General features: G+C 43.0%; 2 protein-coding genes across 4 annotated transcripts in view; one reads left to right on the forward strand and one right to left on the reverse strand.

Moving 5' to 3' along the window:
- The window catches only part of LOC143959420 (uncharacterized), a 56,778-nt gene extending 50,018 nt beyond the window's left edge, over positions 1 to 6,760 (reverse strand). For 2 of the 3 annotated variants that reach the window (XR_013270222.1, XM_077468069.1), the window contains exons 1-2: positions 6,596 to 6,760; positions 1,521 to 1,607 (exon numbers count right to left, since the gene is read on the reverse strand). Coding sequence is in view for 2 of the 3 variants with exons in the window: in XM_077468069.1 (XP_077324195.1) it covers positions 1,521 to 1,593 (73 nt within the window). In the remaining variant the exon portion in view is untranslated. The remainder of the gene's footprint in view (positions 1 to 1,520; positions 1,608 to 6,595) is intronic. The other variant, XM_077468070.1, reaches the window with a different exon arrangement.
- Positions 6,761 to 7,090: 330 nt separating this feature from the next.
- Positions 7,091 to 12,149, forward strand: part of LOC143959421 (atlastin-3-like) — a 107,429-nt gene continuing 102,370 nt past the window's right edge. Inside the window, exon 1 of the mRNA XM_077468071.1 lies at positions 7,091 to 7,189. Coding sequence (XP_077324197.1) covers positions 7,147 to 7,189 — 43 coding nt within the window. The 5' untranslated portion in view covers positions 7,091 to 7,146. The remainder of the gene's footprint in view (positions 7,190 to 12,149) is intronic.

Consider the following 12,149-nt stretch of genomic DNA (forward strand, 5'->3'; position numbering starts at 1 on the left):
CAGGAGTGCAAAACGAATTGCACTCCTGTGACCCATAGGAGAAGCCCAGACTAACAAGCTCAGGCTGGACTTCTCCTTTAATGCATATAATAAACTCAAAAATGCCATTAATTTCCTTACAGTTATAGAAAAGTTACAAATGATGGACAAGGTGCATCAAACTTATTGTTGGTTCCTTTATTTCTTGCCTTTATCTCCCAGTACTGCTCTCTCAAATCTGCTGGCTGCTTTTTGTGGGTTAGTTATCTATATTGTCTGAGTGCTATTGATAACTGCAATATGGAGACAGCTGGTGTACCCCAACAAGGTACTGAATAATTTGTGAGTGGCCATTGTGTTTCTTCTTTTTACTGGGCTGAATAAACTAGGGCAAATCTAATGACCACATAAACCTAATTTAAATTGTCACTGTTCCACTGAAGAACAGTAAACTCAATTATGTACTTTGGGCAATGCTGAAAATTTTAAAGATGGACTCCAGGTAACAATGAAAGAAGAAGAATTTGACTGTCTACTAAAGAATTATATGCTTAAAAAAATAAAAAATAAATAATGGTAAAATAATTATTAAATCCACAGTGAGCTCTGTAGAAGGGAGCGAATCTCCCAAAATGCATCAGCTTTCTGACCAGATATCAATGGGACATATCGTCCATAAACAAAGCACACATTATACGCCTGCTGTTTTTATGTATCCATTTGTCCTTTGGGGGATTTAATAAATTGTTTGGTGGTAATGCACGAGGAGCTTGCGCTTGTGTGCTTTTTGGTAAAATAATTACCCTAATTAAGTCCCTATATACCATAAAAGTCAATTAAGACTAGATCTAACAATGGTATATTATTTGCAGGAAGGAAAACCCAAAAGCATGACAATGATCATTCATTGTCCAGTTAACAGGTTGCACAGCAAGGTGACCAAGAAAGGCTAACGTTAAAACTTTGAGGAGTACTGTAATAAATGAGCACCCCCCCCTCCCCCCCCCCACCGCCATTTTTCCTGTAAGCAATCCAGACAACTACAAATACCAAGCTTAGAATAGAGTAGTGGTTCTCAACTCCTGTCCTCAGGACCCACTAACAGGCCAGGTTTTATGTATTACCTTGGGTAGATGCAGACTAGAATACTGCAATCACTGAGCAGCCAATGAGATCAAATGTGATGTAGTTCAGTTATCTTTGCAAACCTGGCCTGTTAGTAGGTTCCGAGGACAGGGTTTGAGAACCACTGGCATAGAGGGAGTGTAGCGCAGCGCTGAGCACACGGAGGACACTTGTGTCTGACATATGTGAGCTACAGAATTTAAAAACAAATAATTGTTGCCTGGAATTTACATAAAAAAATATAAATTATGAAACCCAAAATGATTTAGACTAAAACAATACATGTCACTGTAGATATATACCTTTGTGTGTGATTTTTTTTTTTTTTTTTTAAACATTTAACAATTCTCTATAAGGTGTACGCGTTGCATACAAATAATGATACATTTCAAGGCATGTAGAGTTTATAAATGTACCTGCACAGCTGCCGCTCTTCTCTCCGGCTGATGAAGATATGTGTGAAGACTGATGCACACTGGATTCGGCCATGTTGCTGACAATCACTGCATTTAGACAGCACATGTACAATTGAGTACACACAAGAGTAGAAAGAAACTTCTGACACATTTATAATGTTATATTATGATGTGCACTAATGGCTGTACTTTGTGTCTTTCAACATACAAATCCATTCAATTAAAGGGCGGTTCAGTCAAGTCAGGGGGGGGGGGGGGGGGGGAGAAGAAGAAGAAGAAAAAAGAAAAAAAACACACACACACACCACACTACAGGTAAAGTGTAGGTCTTTAAAAAAAAAAAAAAGAAAACCTGGTAAATTTCCAGTGCCGGAGACTCTGCCAACGAGTGACAACAGCAATTCCCCCTGCAGTCAATTTACAGTACCGTTGTCACCCCGTTGAATGCTACATGGTCACACAAGAACAGGAGGAAGGTTCTCAGCATCACGATTGCTGAATATCCCCTTCCCCGATGCCCAATTGAGCTGGCCACGCCTTTATCTTCCCCAAAGTGTTGGGACTGGCAGCATAGCTCTGTCCACATCACTCAGATAGAAGAGTAAAGCTAACCATACACACTATAGGGCATAAGTGGAGTCTCCTCTGCTGGCTGCCAGAATACCCAAACAATGCCTGCACCTGACTGGATGAATTCACTATTCAGCCGACAATTTTCCAATGGAATCTTTCAACAAGTCAACTGAAAAATACTTTGATAATGGCAGGGCAGTCCATGGCACAAATGTAACCCATTCATGGCAGCAAAGCACGGGGCTCTCTTCTATCCCTCCTATGGCAGACAGTAGAGTGTCTCTGTGATGATGTTTAAAGCAGTAATAAATCAAAAATGTAATATATTGCAGCTTACCAATCCTTAGATGTGGTGGCTGCATTTGTTTCTTTTTTTAGGCTTTCTCCCTTTGTTTTCACCTGTGATCTGGCCAGCAACACATCTCCTGTAATAAAGTACCTACTCTCTGGATGAAGGAGCAACAGAGACACCTTTGCAAAGCAGCATTGTCAGGTTGAGGTGGTGGAGTGTTAGATGAACTAGCAGATTTTTAGATATACCAACAAATTTAAGCCAAACTCCAGCTAACGGTTCATAAGCAGTTACAGCTTTTTTTTTTTCCTTTTGGAATTAAGTTTTCACATAAATAAAAGCTGATCATTGTAAGCACCCGTTAGTGGTAAATGATTTGTCTCCACCCTCTAACTGCTACATTTCCAGAACAGATGAAAATAAAGTTAAAGTGTTACTAAACCCACAACATGAAAATCAGTCATGCTTCTTATACCCACTGTGGAACCTAAGGAGTTTATCTTGCCCATTGTGTAAAAAGGCTGCTTGCTCCTGTCTTCTCTGATCCTCCCCTTCTTTTACTATCCCCAATCCATCTCCTGACAGTACAGAGCCTTGGGGGCACTCTGCACATGCTCAGTTTGGTGTGTATTGCTTCTTTTTTTATTGTGAGGGTGCATGTGGTCAGCAATGGGCCAATCAGCATGTCCAGGCAGAGGGTCAGGAGTCCTACAGCCTCTTAGGACAGTCAAAGGAGAACGAAAACTCCTCCTACAAGCTTTAAATCAGACACTGATAGAAGTCACAAGACTGCTATATACTGCTGATGAGAAAATGCATTTAGCAGTTTATATTTACTAAAATAATTGCATTTCCATGTTCTGTGTACCATAGGAGACCAGATATAGTGAATGCAGTGTCCTGGGTTTTGTAACACTTTAAGAAAAAAAAACAGATTCACTGGCTGGATCACCAGATGGAAGCATAAAAAATAAAACAAATGCAGTCATAACACCCAAGAATTAGTAGGCTTCAATAGAATAAATGACAAGTTCCGTCTCCCACTGCAGCAGACGGCTTGCAGTTCTCAATGAACTGCGAGGGCACCTTCATAGTCTATCGACTATCTTTCTAGCAGAGCCCATACAAAGGTACAAGCAGAAAGCTGGAGTAAACCCCCCCCCCCCTTTTACACTAGTGTGACTTGTTGTGCAATTTTACAGGTCCAAATCGCATGACAAGTTGCACCGCATTGCCGGCAATGGAACCACTTATGTCGCAGTGATTGTGAAAAAGGTTCCTGCACTACTTTTTAATTATTTCATTGCAACTTGCATAGACTTCTGTTAAATGAACTTGCAAGCTACAATTAAATCAGCAGTGCAACTTTCACTGGTGTGAGGCTTTGAAAAAGCACTGAAGTAGCCCGATTTCAAAGCTGCACCGGGGTGAACCAGGACTAAATGTCTGCGGGAACCCGACTTTGCATCCGCGATCTGATGATCACAGGTATGCTTTGAAAGCTCCTGGGGGAAAAAAAAAAAAATAATCAACGCAAAAATATGTGCATTTATTTTTTTCCCTAAAGGTGAACTTAGCCTTAAAAAAACAAAACAAAAAAGCACTGCAGATTTAGATCACTTTAAATAAAAAGTACCTTTTAAAAAGGTAAAAAATTTGCATTTACTATATTTATTTTCTTTTTTTGTAGGAGCCTGGAAAGCATTTCACCCGCGGTCAGCGGATTGCAAGGGCGATGCAGGATTCCTGTCAGTGTGAGCTGTCTGCCCGTACATCATACAGCCAAGCAGTTCCACAAAGACAGAAAGAACCAATGAACTACCTAGAGCGCTCAACAACGCCATGGTAGTCCATTGAGAACAAGTTTACAGCCGCAAAAGATGTATGTATTTGTAACTCATTGACAGAACTCTGTGAATGAATGGCACAGCTGCGTGTGCGGAGCCCCCTTTTATTTTCAAATAGTGACAGCTGGTATGGGAGAAAATCCCCGGCCTGCTGTCAAAGGGAGGGTTTGGATCTGGGAGTGGCTGCAGGAGTAAAAACATGTTACATGTTCCATGCTAAAGACAGGTCAAACATGTACCATGTTCCCAAAGGTAAAAGTGACTGTAAAGCTTTTTTTTCTTTTTTGAGGACACTAGTTTTGCACAGAGCAGCCCCAATCCCCCTCTTTTTGGGCACCCTAAAAACACACAACTTCTGTCTTTAGAACCACTTTAAGGAGGTGGCATTCTACTATGTTTTTTCTTTACTTTAAAGTAGTTGTAAAGGCTGAAGGTTTTTTTTTACCTTCATACATTCTATCTGTGAAGGTGAAAAACCTTCAGTGTGCAGCACCCCTCAATACTTACCTGAGCCCAATCCAGCACTGTGCACAAGAGCAGTGGCTCTCTCGGTTCTCTTGCTTCTCATTGGCTGAGAAACAGCAGCGTGAGCCGCTGGCTGCCAACCACAGGCAGTGAGGAGGGAGTGGGGCCAAGCCATGCTCTGTGCGTCTTATGGATACACAGAGTGGTGCTCAGGAGGGAACGTGCATGAATGCCCCCATAGCAAATGGCTGGCTATGGAGGCATTTGGCAGGGGGTCGATCCAGGAGCGCAGTGCAGTGCAGCCCCGACCCTCCTCTCCTCAGGTCCGCCAGCGGACCTGAGAAGAGGAGGGTCGAGTTACACTGTGCAAAACCACTACACAGAGCAGGCAAGTATGATATGTTTGTTAAAAAAATAAAAAATAAAACACCATCTACCTTTGGTGTTGCTCTAATGCAAATAATGTATTAAAGCAGTGGTTCACACAAAAATTGAACCTCCACTTTTCAGAACCCTCCCCCCTCCAGTATCACATTTGGCACCTCTCAGTGGGGAAGGGGTGCAGATACCCGTCTGACAGGTATTTGCACCCACTTTTGGGCATAGACTCCCACGGGAGTCTACGCCTCTTCCCGCCACCCCCCGCGCTGTCAGTGGGATCAGTTAGGGCACACAGCGCGACTGGCGCAAGCGCAGTAGGGAACCTGGAAGTGAAGCTGCAATTCCCTCACCGAGGATGGCGGCGGCAGCTGCCGAGAGCCAAACGATTGATCGGCTTCCGACATCGCTGGACCCGGAGACAGGTAAGTGTCCATTTATTGAAAGTCAGCAGCTGCAGTATTTTTACCTGCTGGCTTTGAATATTTATTTTGTTAGGTAAAAAAGAAAACCTTTGCAACCACTTACAAAATATGAGTGCTCCCATTTTCAGGCTAAGTTCAAACTGGTGTGATTGCAGACATCGCATATAATTCACACCGCATTCCTAGGCACATCACATGCGATGTCTGGCGGTGCAATTTCAGTCATACAGTTTGTATGGCTTAAATCGCATTGCATCAGCACCAAGACCGTGCAGAACAGCCATACAATGTGATTCTGGCAATCGCAGTACATGTTGCAATCTATTTTGGGGTTTCTTTACGATGACATCGACACCCGCAGCAGAGTAGATTAGAGTGCGATGCGATGAAACGCAAGCAAATCTTGTGCGTTTCCCGCATCGCATTAGCGTGAACCGAGACGAGCAACCACTTAAAAATAATATGAAAGCTCCCATTTTCAGAGGGGCAGAATGGCCAGATGCGGCCTAACTACCACAGTGTTCATCCAATCACTGCATCCTCCAAGGGTTGCCATGCTAATTGGGAATTGTCATCTTTTGTCTGCTGATGACGGTCTCTTTCAGCCCATCCAGTGAGATCTCCTCCAGGGCTCTCTACATACATTAGAAGGGAGAAAATGAGGAAGCGGAGGATGAGGCCAGGGTGTGCAGAGATGGTCAGCTATGGCGAAACCTCCCAGACACACACAGGAAGAGGCCTTGTCCTCTCATTAATGGAGCATTTGTATAGTCAGGTGTCATGAATATACAGATCACACACACACAGCCATCTCCTCCATTCCTCATTACACGCCGCTCACCTAGATCTAGGCCTGCTGTGGGGGAAATGACAAGGATAACGTTCCTACAGCATAAAGAAAGCAGCAGCCACCTCCTCCTCCTCTCACAATGTGTACAGATAGGTGTATATATGGGGGAGCAGCATGAAAGGATAAAGCATGCACATTAATGCCGCACAAAGGGGCGGGCACACCGCACAGCTCCCTACACACACAGACAACACACCAACTAATAACACATTACATAAAGGAATTAGAAGATATTAGATAGATACGTGCGTTTCTCCGTCCTTCTCCTGTCACCGAGCGCGACACCGACACAATGACGCAGCGAACGGGCGACGCCTGCGGAAGGCGGAGCTACGGCACAGGGCGTGGTTCTAACGAGCCGCCAGACATGTGAGCGCTGGGCGTGGCCCGAAGGCTGACCTAGACGTGAGGTGGGGCGCTGGAGATGCGCGCATGCGCGCGTGCAGGTTACGCCCGTCTTTTTATTTTTTTATGTAATACACCAAAATGTAATGCTTACCGCCCTGACAGAAGAGAAAATCCAGCACAAAGGACTCATTTTATAGTAGAGAATAAAATACAACGCTTTGCAATATGTTGCCCTCTATGTTTTAAATAAGCACTATATCCACCTATACATTATGCCATGACAGCACCAGTTAGTTAGAGTGTGAGGTGTTCATTTACAGAACGTAAAATTAGAAGGCTTTGCAAGAGAGCGCGGCGCACCTTGGGAGTTGTAGTTCAGGCTGAGGCACGCCCCTTCCGCTCGGGACTACAGCTCTCTTCCCGCTGACAAGGGCTACGCCCCGCCCCCATGTCCCGCCCACTGCTTCTGGATTCCCCCCTGAAATCAACAGGTCGGTACTGAGCTGTGTTCCCGCTTATTATCAGTGGGGGATGGGGAGGGTGCAGTGTCTGTGTGTGTGGTGCCCACAGAGGAATGGCAGGACCGAGCCTTACCACAGCGGCTCCTATCCGCCACACTATGCCGCCCGTGTATATGGCTCGTTCTGCCACTGTTTTTATATGTTTAGAAGTACTGTTGTCATGGGTAACCGGCCCTCATGAAGGGAGCCCTGTGTATACTAAGTTCTTATAGGGTGGTAGTGTTCTGCGATTGTGTACGCGACCTGCACAGCATGCATGGGATGTATGACACACAGCATGCATGGGATGTATGACACACAGCATGCATGGGATGTATGACACACAGCATGTATGAGATGTATGACAACACAACTTGTATGACACGGCATGTATGACACACAGCATGTATGACAGCACTCCGACGTGGCTTAGACAAATGACATGTATATTTCTATAGGGAGAAGGGTGGTGCTGGGGAAAGTACGTTTGCAGTTCATATCTACAGTCAGAACAATGTCATTATGGATGGAGTCTGAATTCCAGAGATATACTGTATTGTATTGTTGCAAAAATATGGAGTAAATGGGAATCTCACCTAATGTAAATAAGCATTACTCACTGAATAGATATGGGGGATGTAATCAATAATATACTAAACCAACAGAAAAAAAAATAAAAACACAAAGCCTCTTACACTCCCTAAAGAGTTAAACTAAAAAAAAGTATTTATTGCTTAAAAAAGTGAAGTACAGCAAATTCTTTGCACAAAGATCCAAGTCAACCCCCCCCCCCCATAATCTAACCCTCCCCCCAAAAAAAATTCCTCTAAAACCAAACACTCTGTGTAGGGCAACAATACCTCTCTTAGGACCGAGGGGGGAAAAAGGTGCAAAAACCACAGCCGGCAAGCCCACCCTCCCTGAATACAAAGCACCCCCCCAAGTCTTAAAAATGTTTCAAAGCCAGCTATGGTGGGATCCCTGCAATTCATTCCTAAAACGGAGCAGTGTATGTCTGTGTAGCACACAAATGACATATATTGCACTATCCCGTAGTGGAAAGATGCACAGAAATATTAACCACACACTATATTATCCACAAAGATACCCTGGTCATGAGTCCGTCAGTCAATGGGGCTGAAAAGAAAAATGGGATTGGGCATGAACATATGAAAATTACAGTCAGACGTTTTCCAGGTAAATTGTCAAGAATATAATCAGTCCTGATTGCTTAGTCCAGGTAAGTGGTTGTTAAAGCGGGGTTCCACCCTAAAGTGGAACTTCCGCTCATTGGGGACCCCCCCCCCCTCCGGTGTCACATTTGGCACCTTTCAGGGGGGGGGGTGCAGATACCTGTCTAAAACAGGTATTTGCACCCACTTCTGGTTCTGGGCATAGACTCCCACGGGAGTCTATGCCATTTCCTGTCCCGCCGCGCTGTCTGCTGGGACACACACGGGTCCCAGAGACAGCGTGGACCAGTCCTAGTGAGCTGCGCGACTCACGCATGCGCAGTAGGGAACTGGAAAGTGAAGCTGCAATGCTCCTGATTTCCTCACCTAGAATTGCGGCGGCAGCAGCCGAGAGCCGATTGATTTGTCTCGGCTGCCGACATTGCTGGACCCTGGGACCGGTGAGTGTCTATTTATTAAAAGTCATCAGCTTTAGTATTTATAGCTGCTGGCTTTTAATAGTTTTTTTGTAGGTGGAATCCATCTTTAAGAGCAAGGAGATATGACTCTACTGAAAAAACAACATAAAATACACTATACTGATCCGATCTGCTCAAATGTTCATTCATGATACATGGGAAATTGCCACAGATTCACATTAAGTAGAGCATGACAGCATGAGGGGATTCCAGCAACATGCAGGTAATTCCTTTAACTCAGTTATAGATAACCCTTCTCAAAATGTCTTCATGCTTAGATTACTTACATATCGCTCTGGTCACCATACAGAGATCTCCACATACATTCAAGGGGATCGACCTGTCGGTGTGTTCACCAGCAGGCATTTTCCTTAGCTATGATATTCAGGTGGTACCGATCAGTATTGGTGTTTCAGTGTGTTTGTCAAAAATAGTAATGGTCCAAAGTCCTTTAGAGGAGGTTAGATTTTCTCTGGTCAAATGGACTTTTCAGGTCTATGCATCAGATGCTTCTGTTCAATATCCCTGAAGGTAAATGGCTGAGCCAGATGGACATACACCCGTTCCCTATCTGGCTCAGCCATTTACCTTCAGGGTTAATTGAACCCGAGCATCCGATGCATAGATCGGAGAAAATCTATCTTTTCCAAGGATGATTCTCCAGGACTTGGACTGGGAGGGAATATTGGGCACAGAACAGAAATGGGAATTTTTTAAAGTAACTGAACTCACTGCAAAGTATATTCCCATGGGCAATAAGTTTAAAAGACTAAAAGTAAAACCTACGGTATGTGGCTCACAGCCAAAGTTAAAAAAGCTAGAAACAATAAGAAAAGCGCTTTAAAAAAATATAAAAATGAAGGAACACGAGTGTCGTTTAAATGTTACAAAGAATATAACAGAATGTAAAAAGGAAATCAAGGGTGCAAAAACTCAAAACGAACAACAGATTGCAAAAGGTAGCAGGACATACCCTGAAAAATTCATCAAATATATTAATCGTAAAAAGGTCAGGTCTGAGCATGTAGGCCCTTTACAAAATAATCTAGAGTGAATGACTGGGGACAAAGAGAAGGCAAATGTATTAAATACTTTCTTCAGCTCTGTGTATGCAATGTAGCATGGGGGTGGTAATGACACAGCCCAAAATTATCCACAATGGCTCAAAGGGGATATGGTCCAGAAATATTTAGACAGAATAAAGGCAGATAAGGCACCTGGACTAGGTGGCATCCACCCATGGATCCTAAAAGAATTGAGCTATGTAAATTCAAAGCCATTGTATCAAATTTTTAGGGACTCATTGATGACAGGAATGGTACCACTGGATTGGCATAGGGCCAATGTGGTGCCTGTATTTAAAAGGGGAGCAAAGTCTTTACCGAGTAACTATAGACCTGTTAGTTTAACTTCTATAGTCGGGAAGATGCTGGAGTTTAATAAAAGACCACATAGACGAGTTCTTGCTGGAAAAAAATATTTTAAGCAACAGATAGCATGGATTCATGAAAGACAGAAGTTGTCAAACAAATCTGATTTCTTTTTATGAGGAGGTAAGTAAAGCCTTGTACAGAGGGGTGGCGGTGGACGTGGTATACTTGGATTTTGTAAAAGCGCTTGACACGGTTCCCCACACACGGCTCATGTGTAAGGTAAAGTCTACAGGCTTGTAAATAGTTTGTAAATGGATAGAAAACTGGCTAAAAGACAGAATTCAGAGAGTAGTGGTTAATGATTCTTACTCTGAATGGTCTAAGATTATCGGTGGTGTACCCCAAGGTTCAGTGCTAAGACCCTTACTTTTTAAAATCTTTATAAATGATATTGGGTCTGGGATTAAAAGTAACATTTCTGTCTTTTGCAGATGACACCAAGATATGCAGTGGCATAACGTCCTTACAGGATGTCTCCCATTTACAAGCCGACCTCAGTGCACGGTCTAATTGGGCGACTATGTGGCAGATGAGGTTTAATGTTGAGAAATGTAAAGTTATGCACTGGAGGCTAAGAATATGCCTGCATCATACATACTGGGTGGGGGGAATCAATGGTGGGGAAGGATCTCAGGGTTTTGGTAGATCATAAGCTCAATAATAGCATGCAATGCCAAGCTGCGGTTTCAAAAGCGAGCAAAGTCCTTTCTTGTATTAAGAGAGGTATGGACTCCAGAGAGAGAGAGAGATATATAATTTGCCCCTGTTCAAATCATTAGTAAGACCTCACCTGGAATATGCAGTTCAGTTTTGGGCTCCAGTTCTCAAAAGAATATCGGGGAACTGGAGAAAGTGCAGAGAAGGGCAACCAAACTGATACGAGACATGGAGGAGCTCAGCTATAAGGAAAGATTAGAGGAGCTGAATTTTATTCACTCTTGAGATAAGGAGATTAAGGGGGGATAAGATCAACATGTATAAATATAGAAGGGGTCCATATATGTTGAGTTATTCACTTTAGGGTCATCACAGAGGACAACGGGGCACTCTTTACATCTAGAGGAAAAGAGATTTCCTCTCCAAATATGGAAAGGTTTCTTCACAGTAAAAGCTGTGAAAATGTGGAATAGACTCCCTCCAGAGGTGGTTCTGACCAGCTCAGTAGATTGCTTTAAGAAAGGCCTGGATTATTTCCTAAATGTACATAATATAACTGAGTACTATTATTTATAGGGTCAAGTTGATGGGTTCAGGAAGGAATTTTTTCCCCAGCTGTAGCAAATTGGATCCTGCTTTTCTGGGGGGTTGTTTTGCCTTCCTCTGGATTAACTGTGGGTAAAAGATTGGGTATATGTGATTGTATGATGATTTTTTTTTTTTTTTTTTTTATGGTTGAACTAGATGGACTTGTCTTTTTTCAACCTAACTATGTGAATCTCTGGCAATTTCCCATGTATCACGAATGAACATTTGAGCAGATCGGTTCAGTATAGTGTATTTTATGTTTCTTTCAGTGGTGTCATATCTCCTTGCTCTTAACCACTTACATGGACTAAGCAATCGGAACTGATTATATTCTTTGTGATTTACCTGGAAAACGGATGAAAAAACATCTGACTGTAATTTTCATATGTTCGTGTCCAATACTGTTGTTTTTTTTCAGCCCTATTGACTGACGGACTCATGACCAGGGTATCTTTGTGGATAATATAGAGTGTGTTTTAATATTTCTGTGCATCTTTCCACTACGGGATAGTGCAATATATGTCATTTGTGTGCTACACAGGGGTTCTAAGTGGTTTTCTAGCAAAAAAGATTTTAACTTGAAACTAACAAATGTCAGAAAAAGGTTTAGTGTTTTAAGTGG

This window comes from Lithobates pipiens, unplaced genomic scaffold (genome assembly GCF_037356315.1).
Source record: "Lithobates pipiens isolate NorthernLeopardFrog02 unplaced genomic scaffold, aLitPip1_a1.2 Scaffold_74, whole genome shotgun sequence".
Classification (NCBI taxonomy): domain Eukaryota; kingdom Metazoa; phylum Chordata; class Amphibia; order Anura; family Ranidae; genus Lithobates; species Lithobates pipiens.